The following is a 12,510-nucleotide window of genomic DNA, read 5'->3' as shown; positions in this document are numbered from 1 at the left end:
AAAGCCTATGGGGCACAACTTACAACCCTTGCCCTAGGCTCTGGGGGTTTGTTTCAAATCCAAAAGCCTTGTTGTTTGATTTTTCGGGTATTTTGAACAAAATGACTATCTGAAAATTCGTATTATATTTCAAAATACGATGCGTATGGGGGAGGGGGTAACTACCGTTTGATTTCCTTGACTCTTAAAATGGCCACTAGAGCTTCTTATTATCTATCCAATGAGCTCCCTCCGAAGTTGCTACGACCACCCTTTCTATAAAAAACCATATGGCCCCAGGGTATAACTTTCAACCTTTGCCCTGAGGACTCGGGGGGGGGGGGTTGTCATCATCAAAGACATATTGGAAGTGTTGGGAGAAATAGTGGAAATGTGGGGTCTTTTTGCCTCCCCTCAATCACTTTCAACTATTAAAAAGGGCAACAACCCTCTCAATTTTCAATCGAATGAGCTCCTTGGAAGTTTCTACGACAGCTCCTTCTATAAAAAGTTCCCTGGTCTAACCTACCCCCTCCCACAAAATTAAAAAATAATATATTGTTCTAACATCGTTCTTTATTTAGGAAGTACAATTGCGCTGCCTATGATATGGCTCTTTACTGTTCTTTGAAAAATTTCTTTGTTTGAGAAGGTTTTTTTCCATATTGCTCAAAGGAACTAAGCATATCCTAGGCTTGACTTAAGTCCCATCCGGCCTTTGTGGTCGTTTAGGGGCTTTTCTCCTCACGAGCAAATGTATTTTTCGCCTATACTGCTCTCTGTTTTGGGCCATTCTTAGAAGACCAGCTAGGTTGCAGTCGGAGACTTTCTCCTCCAGCGCTTTGGGGGGACGGCCGCGAGGGCAAGAATCGTGGATATGACCTTCGAAGGTAATTTTCGGTAGTTGGTCGTTGCCCATGCACTTGACGTGGCTAAGTAACCTGAATTGTTGAAAACGGACTCTGTTCAGGACGGTAGTGTCATACTGCAGTTTTCTGAGTAGGTCGGCATTTCAGACCCGATCTATGTGTGTTATGCCAGCGATTCGACGCAGCAGCTTTGTCTCAAACGCAACGAGTTGCCTGGAGTCATCTACACTGACTGTCCATGTCTCACAATCGTACATAGCTATAGGAGTAATGATGGAACAGTTTCAGCTTGTAGCTGTAGCAGAACAGTTTCAGCTTCAGCTTCAGAAAGATTCGATTTTGCTTTCATATTAGCATCAGAGCTTTGAAGCTGGCGCTACCGAGAGTGAGGTGTCTTTTGATATTCACTGAGTGATTATTGTCGCTCGTGATCTGGTTCCCCTTATATGTGAAGCTGTCTATCCATTCTATTTTCTCTCTATTAAGCTTTATTTTCTGTGGGGATGGGCTATATGGGGGATGGACACGCGCTTGGCTTTTGTTTTGTCTTCGTTGATTTTCATTCCGAAGGTTCCTGTAAATACTTACAAGTTATCTGCTTTGGTTTGGAGTTTGGTGACGGATCCAGTATGCATGTCGATGTCGTTTGTGCATGCCAGCTTGTCGATTACGCTATCTCCTATCATTGCCCAATTGGTTGCTTTCAACATGCGACATTATACAATGGAGGAAAAGGTTAAACATGTGAGGCAAGAGGATGCATCCTTGCAAAACACCGACAGAAGTTTGGAATTCCTTTGTCGTTTCTTCAACTGTTTGTACTTGGCCTCTGAACCACTCATACATATCACGAATGAGAGATACTATATTTGACGGGACGCCGTAATGCAATTGTATGTTGCAAAGGCCCTCTCTCCAAATTAAGTTGAAGGCTCGTTTGAAGTCGATGAAGACTTGATAGAGGTCCTGACTGTATTCAAGGTATTGACGAATGACAAAAATCTGGTCTATCGTTGGGCGGTTCACTCGGAAACCCGTCTGATGCTCAGGGATGATGTGACTGGTTAATGCTTTTATTCTGTCCAGTATCTTGGTCGACACTTTGGCAGGTTGGCTTGTCAGGCTGATTAGACGGTGATTGTCACATTCAGATTTGGGAACTTTTCTTATGCAGAGGAATTACGGTAGTGGAACTCCACGTTTTCGGGAAATATTACTTGTGAAAGACAGGTATGGTAATTCTGTCGTAAAGGTCTGTTACGATTTCTGAGTCGACTTTCAGGAGTTCTGCTTCCAATCCATCTAGTCCAGACGATTTATTTAATTTGAGTGACTTCAAGGCAGCTTCAACCTTGCTTCTGAGTGGTGCTGGGCTTGGTTCCAGTGGGAGATGGTTAAATTCCTAAGAATGGCAGGGTTATGATTGACTGGGTGGTTTTACTTTTCATGAAAATATTGTTTCAACCTTTCTCTTTTTTTCCTGTTGCGTTGTTGATGGGAGTCTCTTTCTTATCCAGGAGCACATTTGTTAGTGTAATTTTGTGCCTCGATAGCTCTCTTGTTCTTTCGTACGTGGCATGGGCATTGCCTTTTCAGAAGTCGAGCTCGCATTGGCCACATTTATTAATGCCTGCTGGTCTAGGGGTATGATTCTCGCTTAGGGTGCGAGAGGTCTCAGGTTCTAATTCTGGACCACCCCAATTTTTACATGAAGAAGATCCGAGACTAGATAAGTGATCAATATAGCGATCAGTGAAAGTTGGCAGGCGTATCAGGGACTGGATCAGATTAAACTAGAAATAGTTGCATCCCTGATTCGACCATCTGGAGGAAGTAAATGGATGGTTAATTCGGAAAAATTTGAAAAACTAAGGTATTTTTAACTTAAGAACGGGTTATAGGATCTTAATGAAATCGATATTTAGATGGACCTCGTGGATTTCCAGTGCTTTAGCGAGTTCGTTGCTTCTGGACGTGCTAGGACGATGAAAATTGTTAGGCGTGTCAGAGACCTGTACCAATTGACTTGATAACAGTCGTTTCCCTGATTTGACAATCTTCGGGGGGGGGGGGGGGGGAGAGGTTGGATGGAATGAAAATCGTGACAAATGAGATATGTTTATCTCAAGAAGAGGTGATTAGATCTTAGTGAAACTTGAAATATAGATAGATGTCATGTCTCAGATGCTCCATTTTTAATTCAGATCAGATCCAGGTACGTTGGGGGGTGGAGGGGGTAAACAAAATTCTTGGAAACTGGAATTCTTGGAAAACGCTTAGAGTGGAGAGATCGGGATGAAACTTGATGGGAAGGATAAGCACAAGTTCTAGATTGACATAACCGAAACTGATCCGTTTTCTGTAGGGGAGTTGGGGGGTCCAGTGCTTTGGCGAGTTCGGTGCTTCTGGACGTGGTAGGACGATGAAAATCGGTAGGCGTGTCAGGGACCTGCACAGATTGACTTGATAACAGTCATTTTCCCCGATTCAACCATCTGGGGGTTGAATACTCTTGGCTCTTCCGACTTTGACACAAGTACCATATGAGCTCTTGGCTCTTGTTTATGTAAGGCAATACATTACAGTTTTTTTTTACTGGAGCTTTACATATATGCACTTGAATGAAATACAGAAATAATAAAAAAGGATAAAAATTCTCCTGAGCTATTGCTGGTGCAAAGGGCGTCGAACCAATGTTTCAGGTGTTGGGCCTTTTCTTTTACCGAAACAAGTAGCAAGCTTGTCACCCGGCCCTGTTGCAGCGGGGATCAAACCCCGGACCATATATTGCCAAGCAGAGAATAAATCCATTGTGCTTAAACAAGGTTGAAAAACAGAAATGCTTGCAAAAAAAGAAACAAATATGTATACAACTAATGAAAGTGATCTTGCGCTATTAAAGCGTAAGCCCGTAAACATCACTTTTTGTCAAAAAATTTCTAACAAAAATAGAATTAAAAAATATTCAAAATGAAAACTGCTCAAGATCTTTAAAGACTTCCAGTGAGTGTAAGTCTTCCGGTGCGTGTTTCTCTCTCTCTCTCTCGGTCTCTCTCTCGTTGTGTTTATATGTGTGTGTTTGGGTAACATCTTCATGTTTTTGCTCATTTAAAACTTTAGCTTTAACACTTGTAAGGAAATAAAGGTATTAAAGTTTTTGTTTAAGTTATTTGAGCTTGGCCCTTAGCTTTTCTGAGGTAGAAAAAGTATCTTGACGTGGCACTTGAAGGTCAAATCGATTCGTTTGAAAAGGAAATCAGCTATTCTTGTCCAGGGCTTTTTCATCCCGCTAAACTTAACAAAATTGGAAAACAGAGGAAGATTGTGATGTGAATTTAAAAGTGGTTAGCCCTACTGTCGACCCTTTAATCTTTGGAACATTTAAAGAAGCTTGCAAACAAACAAAATTGAGACTGTAAGGAATAACTTACTGGTATCAAATTTGAGCTACTGGAAATCAAATAATGATCTCTTTGCAATAACTGTTTATATCCAAATCAGAACTCAAAAACATTTTTCATCACTTACTTCATCGCACTTTTGATAAAAATATTTTTTTTATAAAATTTTTTATAAAAATAGTTATACCAAAAGAATCACATTTTGGTGCTGATTTTCAATACATAAGTTTTGTTAAATTTAGACTTACTTATCTAAGGTTACGAGCCTGAGAAAATTTGCGTTATTTTAGAAAATAGGGGGAAACACCCCTTAAAAGTCATTGCATCTTAACGAAAATCACACCATCAGATTCAACGTTTCAGAGAACCCTACAATAAAAGTTTCAAGCATCTATCTACAAAAATGTGGAATTTTACATTTTTTGCCAGAAGACAGATCACGGATGCGTTTTTATTTGTTTTTTTTTGTTTTTTTGTTTTTTTTTCCCAGGGGTTATCGTATCGACCCATTGGTCCTAGAATGTAGTGTGAGGGCTAATTCTAACGGAAATGAAAAGTTCTACTGCCCTTTTTAAGTGATTTTTCCAAAGTCACCGGATCAAAATTCTGAGATAGCCAGCATAGTTTATTCAGCATATTTAGTTCTTAAGGAATTGGGAAAAAATTTAAGCTTTATTGTAAAGAGCGACGTATTGACGAGGTGGTAAAGCCCATCATATACGTATTAAAAATATACGAATATAGAAGTTCATTACGTAAACTAATTCGTAAGTTAGGTTAGGTTTTACTAATAAAAACGTTCGTAAAAAATTAAACGTTCTAGTTGCTTTTTTAAATAACCAAAATTGGAGGGTAGCTACGCCTACTCCCCCGCTCTTTTTTTCTCAAAATCGTCCGATCAAAACTATGAGAAATCCATTTAACCATAAAAATAAATTAATATGCAAATTTCGTTTTAATTAGTCATGTGCGGAGAGCCACAATCAAAACATGCCTTAATGTAAAAACTTTCAGAAATTAAATAAAAAAATTTTTTTTTTAACTGAAAGTAAGGAGCGATATTAAAACTTAAAACGAACAGAAACTAGACCTATACTGCCTGAGTAACGTGAAGTGTTGCGGCAACCTTTCTCCAGCTTCGCCGAATAAAGTGTTGCGAGAGCAACACTTTGGTTTTGTTTCTTTGTTAAACGCTGAAGTTGTCAGGCTATCGAAGCTTTTAAAACGTTATGTTCAAAGAAGAACGCGATCAGTAATCACATGATCAAAGGCTATTCCTCAGCGTTGAAAAAACAACAATAACAAAAGAATATCGAAAGAAGGGACTAAATTAACTTTTCTGCCAGTTGAACTTTATCCTTTTCAATCGTAGATATCGTGGCGGATGAAAACTTGGAAAAATATCTTATATAATCTAGTTAGTATTATAAAGCTATCCGTAACTTTTCAGGATTAAAATACCATAGGTTACACTAATTATTACGAAACTACCTCATTGTTTTACGTTATCGTTTGTACCCGTTGCGTAAAGAATTACTTCTAGGTTACAGCGAGTATGGTTAGGCTACACCAACTAGCAAAAGTTACAAACCCCTCTTCACTGAAGATGATCGTAGCCTAACAGATGATTATTACTTACGTCCCCAGCATGTCTTACCACTGGAACCAAATTGGTCTTACTATCAAATACACCGGAAACAAATAATAGGTACACCAACTAGCCAAAGTTGCAAACCCCTTATTGCCGAAGATGATTATGGTCTAACAGCCGAATGTTGCTTACAAGTCCTCTACTTGTCTCACAATTGGTATCGGCCTATTTTTGGTTTCAGTGTGTACCCTACTATTGAAGTTGTCAACCCCTTGAAACTTTCGAACTAGTATATCTCCTGAAGGAATTTTTGTACCAAAAAATGGATGACATATACTTTGATCAGCTCATCAAGAGCTATCGTTTGCCGTCGAAGAAATTCGATATGTCTTAGTTCAAAAGTTGATTTTTTTTTGCCGTAGGCCAACTTTCTAACGTCGCCACTTAGAAAGGAGCAAAGGATAGAAAAGCTTCAATAAAAACAAAGGAATATTAAGCTCCAATTTCTTTAGCAATGACAGAACTTTTAAAGTTTAAGAGGTGCATCTGATAACATTTCTCTACCTCAATCCCAAGTCCGAAAAAACAAATGATAAACCCAGCCGAAATCACGGCAGCACTTTCGGACCCGTGGGAAAATGCCGCTTTTTTGCTTCTGTAAATTTTTCTATTCATCACTCAAAGATGATATATTGGCTGTGGGGCCGGGTAACTGCCGCATATATTTAACACTTATAGATTTTAGTCCATCTTCAATTTGAAAGTGGTGCCTGCCTGCTTGCCTGCTAGAACGGAGCTTTCCACTCGAAAGCAGAAACATGGTTTGATGAAACGAAAGCTTGGCTGCAATACTTCAGATACCCCTCTCTGACATAGGCTATATTACTTCATTTCACTTCGCACACCATAGGCTCTGGCTCGTGGACAAGCAAAAACCATCCTTTTTGGCCCCAGGCAAGAGTTCTGCGGAGCTTTCCAAAATGTAATGTCATATTCATCAATCCGGCCTGAGGTCCACACTTTCCGTAAAAACTGCACAGGTTAGACCCTTACCAGTTTCCAGGAATAAGCCGAGATAGACGGCATAGGAAAAAAAAAGGACAAAACCTAAGTGTTGCTCTCGCAACACAATTACTCTGTATATAAAAGGGGCTGTTCCCTCCGCATAATGTCGCTCCTTGTTTTCAATTAAAAAAAAAAAAAATTATTTAACTTCTGATCATTTTTCAACTAATGCATGTTCGAATTTGGCTCACCATACATGAAAAATTTAAACAAAATTTGTATATTAATTTTGGCAGATTTAAAAAGCTTCCTATTCTAATTAAATGGCCTCAGTGTTTCAGTTTTAGTGACCAGTGAAACTTTAGAATAAAGAGTAAGGTATTAAGGAGAGGGCAACCCTTTATATATGGAATAATTTCTGTTCTTTTTTAAACAATGCCGGTAAATATAGCTCACCCTCTATGAAATATAACCCTCCCTTCGCAGAGAACTCCTCCGTGGAAACTCCATCAAACGTAAAGTTCCCCCACCCGTTAAATTTCCTTCAGACAGTTGTATTTTTCCTGAGAATTTCCCTCCCTGTAAAATTACCTCCGGGCGATTCAGCCTGAAAAATTCTTTTTAGCATTTTTTCATTTGAATAAGACTTAAATCTCTAATTGGTTTTTCAGTTACTCCAGAAATCCCTTTCCGTGAAAATAATTCCCCAGAACAAAACACGCTGGAAAAAACCCCAAGATAATTTCCCCGGGAACATTTTCACATGAAAAATTTGGCAAAGGGAATGTAAGACAATCAAAAAGAACTTCGTATGATAATTCTGTCAAATTTCCCAGCGTAACATATCCCCTCGAATATTCACTTTCCAGTAATTTCCCTCCACAAGGGTGATTCTCCCAATGAAAATCCAGCCCAAAGCACACCCCCCCAAGAAATGTCCGTATACTTTCCAATAACAAATACTATACGTCAACGAAGGACGAATTTCATAACTTACAGGCCTCTCCCCATGGACTGTGGGGGGTCTTTTTGCACCTAAAGACATAATTTTTCGATCTTTCAACTATACAAAACAAAATGGGTATCTCAAAATTTTATCAGATGATTTTAAGGGGAAAATGGGCGTGGGAGGGTCCCAGTTACCCTAAAATCTTTTTGGTCACTTAGAAAGGGCACTAAAACGTTCAATTTACCTTCAAATGAACCCTCTCCCGATATTCTAGGACCACTGGGTCGATACGATCACCCCTGGAAAAAACAAACAAAACAAAAAACAACAAAGAAACACGCATCCGTGATCTTTCTTCTGGCAAAAAATAGAAAATTCCACATTTTTGCAGATAGGAGCTTGAAACCAATAAAGTAGGGTTTTCTGATACGCTGAATCTGACGGCACGATTTTTATCTTATCCCATTCGTAATCTTTGATGAGTAAGACTAAACTATCAGCATGAAAATGCGATTCTTTTATATATCTATTGGTATCAAAACTCGGTTTTTTAGAGTTTCGGTTACTATTGAGCCGGGTCACTCCTCACTTACAGCTCGTTACCACGAACTGTTTGTTTACTTGATGCAAGTTCGACTTCTTGAAAGAAGGTGTGGGGAGTTTTGGAGGGGAGGGGTTAAACAGATAAAAATCCATTTTATAGGTGTTTCATGTTTGGTTTTACTTGAAGGGAATCCGATGAACGAATCTCAGAGGAAGGTAAGAAAACAATCATATTTATAAATTCCTTTGTGCAAGAAACAAAGGCGTTTGAAACATTCCGTATCCCTTTTACATTGGCACCATTTTAACATTTTAGAAACTCTAAGAAATTGTCAGGTAAGCTAAATCGGCAGAAAGGAGTTTCTACCTGATATTTCACAAATTCTCATTACTATTATTTTTTTATAGAGATATAAAAGATCGAAGCGTTCTTCGTATACAAGAAGTAGAAGTCCCGGAATACTTGCAATTAGGAAGCCGTGCTCCTGCCCATAAACCTGTTCTTTATTGTCAGAGTAGCCAAGATACGGACCAGTCCTACTTCAGTGAACCTGAATATGATTCTGACTGTCAAAGAAAACATGTGCACAAAATAAAGGTAATTTATATTTAATGGTCCACTTAGACATATCTATACACAATAGGGCTACCAAAAGGGGACGAGGGCATGTGGGAAATAGTGTAAGAATTTAAGAATATCAAAGGCAGCGCTATAGCGTTACCTGTAGTAAAGGCCATACGGCTGCAATGTTTTATTATTGATTTTTTTTCCCCCAGAGGCACTTCATACGGAAGGGGTAGTCACATAAACTTCGGAGGGGGCTCATTTGATTGGAAATAGGAAGTTCTAGTGTCCTTCTTAAGAGTCAAAAGTGATTGGAGGGCAACAAGCCCTCCCGCGCCCTTTTTTCTAAATGCATCCAATAAAAATTTCGAGAATCTCATTTTGTTAAAAGAGTTCAAAGATCATATAGCAATACCTCCAGTGTCAAAACAACCCTGAGGGCCTTTGGGCAGGTGTTGTAAGTGATGCCGTGGGGGCATATGTGGTTCTTATAGAAGGGATGGTTGTATAAGCTTAAGAGAGGGCTCATTTGATTGGAAATTAAAAATTCTAGTTCTTTTTTTCGGAGTGAAAGCCACCCTTACGCCTTTTTTCCCAAACCCATCCCAGACAAATTTTGAGTTAGCCATTTTTTTTTTAAATAGCTCAAAAATCAGATAAGAAAAACTCCAATTTCAACCCCCCCAGGGCCTGGGTCGCAGGCGTTGTAAATTATATCCTGGGGGCGTATATAGTTCTTATGAAAAGGAATACTTCTAAAAACTTTAGAGAGGGCTCATTTGATTGGAAATTGAAAGTTCTAGTTCGTTTTTTAAGTGTCAAAAGAGATCCGATGGTAACTAGCTCCCCCCACCCTCTCCACGCACTTTTTTCGCCAACCCATCTGATAGAAATTTTGAGATAGCTTTTTTGTTACAAATAGTTCAAACATCAGACAACAAAACTCCGGGTTCACACAACCCCCCAGAGCCCGGAGGCTAGAGTTTTAACTTATGTCGTGGGGGCATATAAGATTTTTATGGAAGAGGTGGTTGTATAAACTTTGGAGAGGACTCAAATAATTAGAAATTAAAAGTTTTAATATACCTTTTTGAGAGTCAAAAGTGATTCGATGGTGACTAGCCCCCCTCCCTCCCAACACTCTTTTCCCCAAATGCTTCCAATCGAATTTTGTATATAGCCATTTTGTTGAAAATTGGCCAAAGGTAATATTACAATAACTCTAGGGATAAAACAGCCCCCCTCCCAACATACAGGGGTAAGTGCTGTAAAATCTGCCCTGGGGCATATAAGATTTTTATGGAAGAAATGGTCGTATAAACTTTGGAGGGGGCTTATTCAATTGTAAACTAGGACTTCTAGTGCCCTTCTCAAGATTCAAAAGTGATCGGGAAGCAACCATCCCCCTCCCTTGTGCCTTTTTTCTCCAAATGTATCTTATCAAAATTTTTAACAAGCCATTTTGTTCAAAATAGTCCAAAATTCAATTTACAATAAATTAGGGGGTGGAAAAATCTTCCCTAGCCCCCGGGGCAAGGACTGTAAATTATTTAAGTTGCCCATTATTAGAATATAAGGTCCTGTGGAAGGGGTGGTTGTATTAATTTTGGAGGGAGCTCATTCAATCAGAAATAAAATTTTTTTATCTCTTTTCTAAGCATCAAAAGGGATCAATGGCCAACTAGCCCACGCCCTACTTTCTCAAAAGGCATCCAGTCAAAATTTGGAGCGAGTTCTTGTTCCAAATAGTGTCAAAGGCCAAATATTAATGCCTATTGGGTTGACAGCCCCTCGAAGCCCCGAGGATATGGTTTTGAGTTAGGGAACTTTATTATTGTTAGTTTGATGCTTCGTTTACTTGGACTTAGTGATTTACGTGGTTTTTCGATCTACGGTGCAAGGGCTGTAAGTTGTGTAAGTCGCTTATCCTTACTCTGATCCTTCGTTTACTTTGATGCCTTGTTGACTTGAATCCTTTCTTTACTTTGATGCTTTAGCACTTTGATATTGTTACTTTAATACTAGTTTTGACAAAGTTTAATTTAAAAAAAATCTTATCATAAAATAAGGAGTTTTTAAGAACTTTTGCAATCAAAAAATAAAAAAAAATAATGAAATACTTTTCGAAAGTTTTTCCCCAAATTCTTTCCAAAAGAATTGGGTTTATGTACTTTTAATGAATGGTGTTTTCACTACAAGTAAGAGTATGGCTACGGTCCGTTTCCCAAACGGTAAAACTATCATTCTCTTAGTTAAATAACCCATTCTCTTACTTACAATTATCATTCTCTTACTTAAATGGCTACAAAGTTCTGTAAAATTAGTTTACCTTTTTTTCATTATAACAATTGGGAGAACAGAATTCAGAGACAAGTGAGAATTGGATTAGGATTGGCTGTTAGATCACTGTTGTCTTCAGGGACTAAGGGCTATGTACTTCTACTCTATATACAAATGTACAAATAGTCTACTTAATACTCTACTTCTATGTACAAATAGAAGGTATGTTATAGTTTTATGCCTTCAAAACTAAAAAAAAAATGTGTTTATTATGGTTTGTTAAGGAGAAGGTTAAACATTCTGAAGTTATCTCTTACATAAATAGTTACAAAGTTCAGCAAAATTAGTTACTTTTTTTATTTTAATAATCAAGAGAACAGAATTTAAAGGCAAGTGAGACTTTGATTAAGGATTGGTTGTTAGACCACGGTTGTTTTCAGGGAGTAGGGGGTTGTGTATTTCTACTGAATAGTGTCTTTACTACAAACAAGAGTATGGTTACTGCACGTTTCTCTAATGATAAAAGCTTAAGACCTACTGCGTATTTGGCGCTTTACTAAAAGGAATTATATTACAAATATTTTATTATGTTCTTATTACAAAGTTAAGAATAAAATCAAAATTGGAGTGAATTCAGACCAAGATTTACCAATAGACCCACTATTCCCGAAGTCTTAAGGATTTTCTCGGAAATCTTGCAAAAACGGAGCGGTAAAAAAGTTTGGTCTTAGAGGTGCCAAAACTTAAAATCCGGCCTGGGCGAAACAAAATCTTGAGCTGGTGAGTTTTCAGCAATTAATATCATTATACATCCTTTAATTTATTAGTTCTTACCGAAACTGTTAATTTATTTTGGAATAAAAAATATTTTGAAATAGGGAATTTTGAAATAAGGAATTTGGAAAAACTTGAAACTTTGGCAATCAAGAAGGAACAAAAGTTAATTAAAAAAAAATTTCCGAAAAAACAAGTTTTCTAAACAAAAGTAAAGGCCATATTAAATCTAAGATTAAAAATAGAAACCTATAATAACTTAAACTCAAAACAGCCAGAAATTACTATTAAAGAATAGATGAAACCCAAAACGAACAGAAATTAAATAAACTATCAAAGCAAAAAGCATACAATAGGTACTTATATAAATGAATAAATGAATCTCAAAACGACTAAAGCTTAAGTTGGATATGCAATGCAAGTCAAGCTTAAGAAGAACAAAAACACTTTACTATTGAGGCACAAATGAAACCCAAAGCGGAAAGAAACTAAATAAATAATCTTAGGAAAAAAACATTCAGTAGTTACTAATATAAATGAGTAAATAAATCTGA

At 37.8% G+C, this 12,510-nt stretch overlaps 1 protein-coding gene across 6 annotated transcripts in view; it reads left to right on the top strand.

Annotated features, from left to right (window-relative positions):
- LOC136026415 (coiled-coil domain-containing protein CG32809-like) overlaps nucleotides 1-12,510 on the top strand; it is a 330,704-nt gene that overhangs the window by 125,411 nt on the left and 192,783 nt on the right. For all 6 annotated transcript variants that reach the window (XR_010617288.1, XM_065702997.1, XM_065703006.1 and 3 more), the window contains exon 5: nucleotides 8,746-8,935. Coding sequence is in view for 5 of the 6 variants with exons in the window: in XM_065702997.1 (XP_065559069.1) it covers nucleotides 8,746-8,935 (190 nt within the window). In the remaining variant the exon portion in view is untranslated. The remainder of the gene's footprint in view (nucleotides 1-8,745; nucleotides 8,936-12,510) is intronic.

Source organism: Artemia franciscana, chromosome 1 (genome assembly GCF_032884065.1).
Source record: "Artemia franciscana chromosome 1, ASM3288406v1, whole genome shotgun sequence".
NCBI lineage: Eukaryota > Metazoa > Arthropoda > Branchiopoda > Anostraca > Artemiidae > Artemia > Artemia franciscana.
Note: the sequence above shows the minus strand (reverse complement) of the source record. Positions and strands in the feature narration are given on the sequence as shown.